A 9980-nucleotide genomic window follows, 5' to 3' on the forward strand; every position below is an offset into this window, starting at 1 on the left:
AGAATTTATCTTTTTTTTTTTTTGAGACGAAGTCTCGCTCCTGCCCCCAGGCCGGAGTGCAATGGTGCGATCTCAGCTCACTGCAACCTCTGCCTCTTGGGTTCAAACGATTCTCCTGCCTCAGCCTCCTGAATATCTGGGATTACAGGCGACTACCACCACGCCCAGCTAATTTTTGTATTTTTAGTAGAGAAAGGGTTTCACCACGTTGACCAGGCTGGTCTCGAACTCTTGAACTCAGGTGATCCGCCCACCTCGGCCTCCCAAAGTGCTGGGATTACAGGCGTGAGCCATTGCGCCCGGCCCCAATTTCAAATAAGTTATAAATGCAAAAGCTTCTCAGAAAGTTGATCCTCAACAATGGAAGTGTAAATGAATTTGGCTGGCTGCTGTAATTCCCAACAAGAAACCATTCTGTTCATTGAATACACCCACTCGTAAGATCAGTGTTCTTACCGAGCTACTCGGTCATGGCCCCCTGACACAAAATAATATCCATATGGAGAAAATTGTGTGTCCCATACTGGATAGTTGTGTCCTTTATATCCCACCAAACAAGTAAATGTTTGAAGGCTCCACAATCTAACAGTTCCATCCTCTGAAGAGGAAAGCAGATAGTTCCTGAGAGAAGAGAAGGTGATATATTTGACTCCCAGAGTAACCTTTGGTCACCCGTCCAGTTTTATATACATTTGAATACATTAAATATTTTATATACACTTGAATATTTTACATACATTTGAATATATTAAATATAGCTAACATGCTATATCTCACTTTTAATTCATTCATGCAATTCACAGTAGATATCAACTGAAAGAACTACTATGTTAGCTCTGACACTCTACATATACCGAACACCTACTGAATGAGGTAAGATGATACAGAAACTTACGGAAAATCAGTTCTTTACAAGAAAAAAGTACCGGGGTAATTAACAAAGTAGAGTCAAGTAAGGTCAATTGAGAAAGTTTAAGAAATGTGTTATGTCACTTAAAACTCAACAATTTTTGACCCTAAAATAAAGATGCTATTTTCCTATGCTGTGTAAGCTATTTAAGAATTAAAAAGGAAATGTCTTTTGAAGAAAAAAAAAAACACCATAGACATGCTAATAATTCTCTACCTTTTTCAAGGATAAACACAACAGATTGGTAGTCAGAAGGTATTACAATTTTCACTGAAATCAGACGTTTCCCTCAAGTAAAAATGTATCATCTGGCAAAACCTTATCAAACAACAAAAAACCTAATTCTCAAAGTTTCATAATGATGAAATCTTGATGAATGGAAGGCTATTATCTTTTTTTCTTTTCTTCTTTTCTTGAGATGGAGTTTAGCTCTTCTTGCCCAGGCTGGAGTGCAGTGGTACGATCTCGGCTCATTGCAACCTCCGCCTCCCAGGTTCAAGTGATTTTCCTGCCTCAGCCTCCCAAGTAGCCAGGATTACAGGCGGGCACCACCATGCCCTGCTAATTTTTGTACTTTTAGTGGAGACGGGGTTTCCCATGTTGGCCAGGCTGGTCTCGAACTCCTGATCTCAGGTGATGCGCCAGTCTTGGCCTCCCAAAATACTGGGATTACAGGCGTGAGCCACTGTCCCTGGCCTGAAAGTTATTATCTATCCAAGTAATATACTAAGGGTATTATGAATACAAAACACCCTCCCCCCATTTTTACAGTGTTAGAGATCATGAAAAATAGGCAAATACCTATACACATAGGATGACATTATAATCATACACCTAAAGGGAAACAAAACCAATTTCGAATTTCCTTTTTCATTTACTCTTAGTACTTTTGATTATAGAAAGATAAATCCTCAATTACTAGCTAATATGCCATTAATGTCAGGAATCTGTCTTAAATTTGATGAAGCAGCCAGAAGACACAATGCAGGGACCCAGTGAAGCATTTCAACCCCTAATGGAGTTCTATAAAACTAAAGCTTTGGTTGGTTATTTACCATTGGGTAACAAATAAAATAAAATAAAAAAAAAAATACCAAAGCTAATTTTTAAAACCAGTAAGCCCTGAAACTGTGCATTTTGATTCTATAAATTTGAGTATACAGACTGGGCACACGCCTGTAGTCCCAGCACTTTTGGGAGGCCAAGGTGGGCAGATCACCTGAGGTTGAGAGTTCAAGACCAGCCTGACCAACATGGAGAAACCCCATCTCTACTAAAAATACAAAATTAGCCAGGTGTGGTGGCGCAGGTCTGTAATCCCAGCTACTCGGGAGGCTGAGCCAGGAGAATCACTTGAACCCAGGAGGCAGAGGGTGCGGTGAGCTGAGATCACTCCATTGCACTCCAACCTGGGCAACAAGAGTGAAACTCCGTCTAAAAAAAAAAAAAAAGAGTATACATTAAATTGCTACCGTGTACAAACATCAGGATTCAAAGATGAATTAGCAAACGGCAAAATTCTAAAAGATAATGAACGACAGCCATGAGATTTTTATCAGAATTTTCCCAGTATTTGCATAATGTTTCCAGTAGTTGACTTTTATATAATTTCAATATAACATAGCAGTATTTAATTTTTATTGTTTGTATTTTACCTATCCGGACTGAAGCTGGCTCCATAGACAGGCCCACTGTGACCATACAAAATCTTCAACTCACTTGCTGTTTTCTCATCCATGATTCTTTCTAAGACATCATCTGATTCTTTGTCTATAAGACTAAGATCTAAAATGGTCGAGAAATATTGATGTTTTAAAAGTACATTCATCAAAACTTTTAAAGTAATCATACCACAGTTCAGGAGAGGAATTGACATTTGAAAATTTCCTCCTATATACCAACCACACTGTGCTAATTCCTCTAAATTAGGTGGTATCATCTCAGCATATAAGAGAAGAAATTGACATTCAGAACAGATAATTTGCTAGAGTGCACACAGCTACTCAGTGTGGGAACCAGGACTGAAACTCGGTTTTGCTCACTATGCCACAGTGTTTCACAAAAATGAAAACTATGAGCCAGGCATGGCAGCTCACACCTGTAATCTCAGAACTCTGGGAGGCTAAGGTAGGCAGATTGCTTGAGCCCAGGAGTTCGAGACCAGCCTGGACAACATGGAGAAACCCTGTCTCTATAAAAAATAAAAAATTAGCCAGTGTGGTTGCACACACCTGTAGTCCCAGCTACTCAGGAGGCTGAAGTGGGAGGATCACTTCAGCCCAGGGATTGGAGGCTGCAGTGAGCCGTGATCACACCACTGCATTCTAGCCTGGGCAACACAGTGAGACCCCATCTAAAAATAAAAATAAAAAAACCCTATAGACTTATTAAAATAATTTAAAATACATTGTTTTATTTAAATAATAAACTTTATCTCAGGCCGGGTGTGGAGGCAGGAAAATCGCTTGAACCCGGGAGGCAGAGGTTGCAGTGAGCCACGTATAATTCTGGCACTTTGGGAGGCCACACAGGCGGATCACTTGAGGTCAGGAGTTCGAGACCAGCCTGGCCAACATGGTGAAACCCCATCTCTACTAAAAATACAAAAATTAGCCGGGCACGGTGGCTCAAGCCTGTAATCCTAGCACTTTGGGAGGCCGAGACGGGCGGATCACAAGGTCAGGAGATCGAGACCATCCTGGTTAACACAGTGAAACCCCGTCTCTACTAAAAAATACAAAAAAAACTAGCCGGGCGCGGTGGCGGGCGCCTGTAGTCCCAGCTACTCGGGAGGCTGAGGCAGGAGAATGGCGTGAACCTGGGAGGCGGAGCTTGCAGTGAGCTGAGATCCGGCCGCTGCACTCCAGCCCGGGAGACAGAGCGAGACTCCGTCTCAAAAAAAAAAAAAAAAAAAAAAAAAAAAATTACCTGGGCATGGTGGTGGGCACCTGTAATCCCAATTACTGGGGAGCTGGGGAGGCTAAGGCAGGAAAATCTCTTGAAACTGGGAGGTGGAGGCTGTAGTGAGCCAAGACTGCACCACTGCACTCTAGCCTGGGTGACAGGGCGAGACTCTGTCTCAAAAAAACAAAAACAAAAAAACTTTCAAATAAAATCCTGACCTTATTTGTTCTTTGTTAGCCATTTTATGGCTAAAACAGGAAGTACCATCCCTTATTTAAAGATTTTCAAGATTTATAAGCAATCATAAAATGTTAGATTTTTAACTTTAAGTTTTTTAGCCTAATACTCATTCTACAGATGAGAAAACTGAGGCCTAAAGAAATTAAACCAGTCTAGTATCCCAGTCACTCCAAAGCTTTTTTCACTGTTGGGAATGTTAGAATCTTGAGTTAAAGTAAAATCAAGTAAATTTCTGTAAAGAACACAATCTTCTGTGTATTTTCCATGGAATCAAGATTGGTGTAGACTAATGGCAAGTTCACATTCAAAAGGTCATCTCAGTTACCTGATGCTTGTTTGACACTACGAAGCTTTTTGGGTGTTACAGACCACACTCTGACAGTTGAATCTGCAAAACCTCCAGCAATCAGACTAGAATCATCAGTGACATCCACTGCAGTGAGACCCTGCCAATAAAAGGTTTAGACTAAACAATACTATTTTAGGGTATTCAGAGTACAGAATAGGAAGCAAATGTTAATCATCTTCACACTATACTAAATATATCCTCAACACCCTATTTTAAGGAATATATAAAGACTTTTTAAATACTTGATTTAAAATATTGGCCAAGCACAGTGATTCACGCCTGTAATCCCAACAATTTGGGAGGCCGAGGCAGGTGGATCACCTGAGGTTGCGAGTTCGAGACCAGCCTGGCCAACATGGGGAAACCCCATCTCTACTAAAAATACCAAAATTAGCTGGGCAGGGTGGTGGGCACCTGTAATTCCATCTACTTGTGAGGCTGACGCAAGAAAATCACTTGAACCCAGGAGGCAGAAGTTGCAGTGAGCCGAGATCATGCCATTGCACTCTAGCCTCTGTCTCAAAAAATAAATAAATAAATAAAATAAAATATTAAGTTTGGCCAGGCGTGGTGGCTCATGCCTGTAATCACAGCACTTTGAGAGGCTGAGGCGGGTAGATCACCTGAGCTCAGGAATTTGAGGCCAGCCTGGCCAACCTGGTGAAACCCCGTCTCTACTGAAAATACAAAAATTAGCCAAGCATGGTGGCTCATGCCTGTAATCCCAGCTACTTAGAAGGCTGAGGCAGGAGAATCACTTGAACTGGGAGGCGGAGGTTGCAGTGAGCCGAGATCACACCACCACACTCCAGCCTGGGTGTCAGAGCGAGACTCTATTTCAAAAAAATTAAATTAAATTAAAATAATAAAGTTTATATGACTGGGCATGGTGGCTCACACCTGTAATCCCAGCACTTTGGGAGGCCGACGCGGCCAGATCACTTGAGGTCAGGAGTTCAAAACCAGCCTGCACAACATGGCAAAACCCTATCTCTACTAAAAATACAAAAATTAGCCGGGCATGGTGGCGGGTGCCCGTAATCCCAACTATTCAGGAGGCTGCAGCTAAGGCACAAGAAATGTTTGAACCTGGGAGACAGAGGTTGCAGTGAGCCGAGATCTCACCTCTGCACTCCACCCTGGGTGACAGCACAAGACTCTTGTCTTAAAAAAAAAAAAAAAAAAAATTGATAAATAAGTTTACGTAAGTACTTAAACCAAGTTCAACAGAGATGAACCACAATTTGCTACTCCTCAAAGGCTAGCAGAATTCTGATCAGTGAAACAAACGCCATTAAACATTGCCTTCTATTCTGTGTAGTATCCAATTCTCTTTTCCTGACTGCTGTCTTTAAATTATATTAAGAGTTTAAAGGCCGGGCGTGGTGGCTCACGCCTGTAATCCCAGCACTTTGGGAGGCCGAGGTGGGCAGATCACAGTGTCAGGAGATCGAGACCATCCTGGCTAACACAGTGAAACCCCATCTCTACTAAAAATACAAAAAATTAGCCGGGCGTGGCGGTGTGTGCCTGTAGTCCCAGCTGCTGGGGAGGTTGAGGCGGAAGAATGGCATGAACCTGGGAGGCGGAACTTGCAGTGAGCCGAGATTGCGCCACTGCACTCCAGCCTGGGCGACAGAGCGAGACTCCGTCTCAAAAAAAAAAAAAAACAGAGTTTAAATAACAAAACTCCATTTTAGCTAACACATTTGTTTCTCTCTTAATGGTAAATCATCATTCTACATGACTCTCCAGGCAGAAATCGCCCAATTAGTTTACCAACCTGGTAAGCATTGAGAAATGTATAGAAACAAATGGAGGGTAAGCAGTCTGGCCCAAGGCGCACTCGTTTGGTGGTTTCTTTCATATTCATGATCTTATCCAACTTATCTGAATCTTTCAACTCAGGAAGAGGGATTCTGTGAAAGAAAAAGAGAGTCAAAATTACCTTTTGACTATTAACAAACTTGAACTCTCTATAACATATTGTCTCATACCTCCACACACAAGTTCCTGAAGCTTTTTCCTCACCTGTTCTGAGGTGGAGCATTGGGATCTTGTTTTTTGCTTTTGGATCCAATACTATCTTTTTTAGGCTTCTTCTTTTTAGGTTTTCCTTCTTCATTTTCTCCCTCTTCATCCTCATCATCCAAAGGTACCTCAATTTCTGGTTCTTTTAATAAACCAAAAAATACCTACAAGTCAAAAGAGTCAACATTTTTTAAATTATTTGTTCATTAATATACCCATTTTACATCTTGATAGGATAAATTACAATCACAAAATAGTAATTTACACTCTGAAGCAGGGTTCTGTACTTGTCTACCCAATAGCCATTCTCCCCTTTTTCCTTACTAACAGAACCCTGATTTTATTGGAGTAGCAATGTGCTCAGTTAAATCATTTCTGCTTCCAGGCTCCCTTGCAGCTAGGAATGTCCATATAAGTATATTGGGTACAGTTGTATAAAAAAAAATTGTTTTCCTGATTAAAAAGGGAAAGCTTCAGCACAGATATGCCTTTTGTCCTCCCCCTTCTTCCTTCTTGGAATGGAGCTGCAATGCTGAAACTGCAATAGCCATTTGTGAGCACAAAGAAGAAAGCCACATTCTAAAGATGGTGGACCAGAAACTAGAAGGAGCCAGGGACCTTTATGGCATTGTGGAGCCTTCATGCCAGCCCTGGAAGGCCTTCCTCTGAAATTCATTTTATGGGAGAAAAATTCTTTGTTTCAGCCACTGCATTCAGGGTTCTATAAAATGCAACCATACCCAAATTGTCACATATTAACATCACCCTTAGAACACAAAATTTTATATACAGTATAAAATTGTTGCCAAGCGGCCAGGCACAGTAGCTCATGCCTGTTATCCCAGCACTTTGGGAGGCGGAGGCGGGTGGATCATCTGAGGTCAGGAGTTTGAGACCAGCCTGGCCAACATGGTGAAACCCTCTCTACTAAAGTAAATACAAAAATTAGCCGGGTGTGGTGGCGTGTGCCTCTAATCCCAGCTACTCGGGAAGCTGAGGCAGGAGAATCACTTGAACCTGCGAGGTGGAGGTTGCAGTGAGCTGAGATCACGCCATTGCACTCCAGCCTGGGTGACAAGAGCAAAACTGTCTCAAAACAAAACAAACAAACAAAACATCGTTCCCAAGCTAGCTACAAGAAAAATGTGTAACTTATGTAGATGGAAATGCTACAATTTTTCATAATCTGCATTATAGAGTTCTTAGGTTCATTCCCATACCTTTGATTTGTTTGCCTCTCGTTTAGCCTCTCCTGCCAAACTTCCCACCATCGCATCTATCTGTTGCTTACTACGCGGCATCCCATCAAAGATGTCAATGTAGAGGTGCTCCTGAACTATGTTCCATATCTGATTGTTCTGTTTCTCCTGAAGATGCCTCTTCAAGAGTTGGTACGAGTCACGGGAAATACGCAGAACAAATTTACTTGTTCGAAAATCCAACATGGTCTCATTCCCTTTCATGTGTTCCTTTTTGGTAAGACTAGATAATACACGTAGGTCATCCTGGTAATAACATTCCTGATCTCCATGGAACCTGTTTCAGTGATTTTAAAAGTCATTTTCAATGTAATCATTAAGGGATCTGCCTCTCCCCCATATACTTATAAACCATCCCAGAATATTTTCAGTATAGTAGTCTAAAAAATCCTGAACTAAACTGTAGGATAAGAAGTAACTCATTTCAAAATGACTATAATTCAGTTTCTGAATTTATTCTAAAAATGAACAAATATAAATCTCTACTGAAATGTATCACAAACATTTTAAGAAAAGAATTTAAATATCCTAAGTGAAAAATAATATACCCACCATTGGTAGACAGTTTCTTTAGAATGGAGGCATTTAAAAGAAACTGGTAGACATTTGAAAATATAAGAACCCTTGCTTTACTAAATGTTATGGTTTCTCAAAACCCACTTTTAAAAGTTTTATTATGAAAATTTCAAAAGTATACAATAGAAAAGAATATAATGAACTCAGTGTACACATTACTCAGCCTCTCAACAATAATCAATACATAACATTCTCATAAAACCCATCATTTTTAATGATTTCCTATATTCACTGGAAATATAGGAAACCAGACATATTTTTAAAATATCAATACTTTAATATGATCACTAAACAACAAACTTAGTGGAAGTACTCACTGCTGATACCAATCAATGAGTACTTCCACTTACTATTACCAAAGACAATAAAATAAAGCCTTTAGCCTTGATAACAACTAGTAAATTTAAATGTACTTGTGTTTTTACAACTCTTAATTTTCCTAAGAAAGTAAAATTAAAGACAATATATTTAGCATTCACTAAAAAGAGCAACCAATGCAAAAACATTTTTAAAACAATAACTAAACATATTAGGGCTCCAGCTCTGAAAAAGATAGCCAACAGATTTCTAAACTGTTAACTATGTTACCCCACTACAACTCATCAATATATGATCGAAGATTTGAATAAAATTAGAAATCTCCACCTCTTATATCAGTAACTGCCCATTATCCTCCTGTGGTGATGGGGGTCCTGGCAAGGGATAAGACTGTCCATAAAGGAAAGACAGAGAATCCCCTATGATATTCCAGCTTCCTATGTGGGGAGACAGCTACACCATGAGACTGGAAGAGCAAAAAGGTTTTTCCTTCTTTTTTAGGGACAGGTTCTTGCTCTGAAGCCCAACCTGGAGTGCAGTGGTTCAATGCAGCCTCAAACTCCTGGGCTCAGGGATTCCTCCTGCCTCCGTCTCCCCAGTACCTAGGACTGCTGTGCCACCATACTTGGCTAATTTTTGTTTATGTGATCTCGGCTCACTGCAATCTCCGCCTCCGGGGTTCAAGTAATTCTCATGCTTCAGCCTCCTGAGCAGCTGGGACTATAGGCACGCGCCACTATGGCCGGCTAATTTTTTGTATTTTAGTAGAGATGGGGTTTCACCATGTTGGCCAGGATGGTCTCGAACTCCTGAGCTCAGGCAATCTGCCCACCTCAGCTTCCCAAAGCGAGGGATTACAGGCATCAGCCACCGTACCCGGCTCAATTTTTGTTTACTTTTTGTAGAAGCAGGATCTCGCTCTTTTGCCCAGGCTATGTTTTTGTTTTTTTAATTTTTTTATTTTTTATTTTTTTGGTGAGATGGAGATTTACTCTTGTTGCCCAGGCCGGAGTGCAATGGCGCAATCTTGGCTCACTGCATCCTCCGCCTCCCAGGTTCAAGTGATTCTCCTGCCTCAGCCTTCCAAGTAGCTGGGATTACAGGCATGTGTCACCACGCCCAGCTAATTTTATCTTTTCAATAGAGACAGGGTTTCACCATATTGCCCAGGCTGATATTGAACTCCTGATCTCAGGTGATCCGCCCGCCTCGGCCTCCCAAAGTGCTGGGATTACAGGTGTGAGCCACTGCGGCTGGCTTGTTTTTGTTTTTTTAAGTGACAATGTCTATGCTGCCAAGAATAGAGTGTTTCGATGACGGTACTTTAAAGAGAAATTAGCTTCTAGAGTAGAAGTTCTGTCATCAGCCTTTCTTAGTTTTTTTTTTTTTTTTT

General features: G+C 41.0%; 1 protein-coding gene across 1 annotated transcript in view; it reads right to left on the minus strand.

Moving 5' to 3' along the window:
- Nucleotides 1-280: 280 nt before the first annotated feature.
- Nucleotides 281-9980, minus strand: part of TAF5 (TATA-box binding protein associated factor 5) — a 20079-nt gene continuing 10379 nt past the window's right edge. Inside the window, exons 3-8 of the mRNA XM_017851838.1 lie at nt 7655-7970; nt 6435-6598; nt 6187-6322; nt 4380-4500; nt 2566-2695; nt 281-621 (exon numbers count right to left, since the gene is read on the minus strand). Of these exons, the coding sequence (XP_017707327.1) occupies nt 453-621; nt 2566-2695; nt 4380-4500; nt 6187-6322; nt 6435-6598; nt 7655-7970 (1036 nt within the window). The 3' untranslated portion in view covers nt 281-452. The remainder of the gene's footprint in view (nt 622-2565; nt 2696-4379; nt 4501-6186; nt 6323-6434; nt 6599-7654; nt 7971-9980) is intronic.

Source organism: Rhinopithecus bieti, unplaced genomic scaffold, assembly GCF_001698545.2.
Source record: "Rhinopithecus bieti isolate Rb0 unplaced genomic scaffold, ASM169854v2 scaffold_31787, whole genome shotgun sequence".
NCBI lineage: Eukaryota > Metazoa > Chordata > Mammalia > Primates > Cercopithecidae > Rhinopithecus > Rhinopithecus bieti.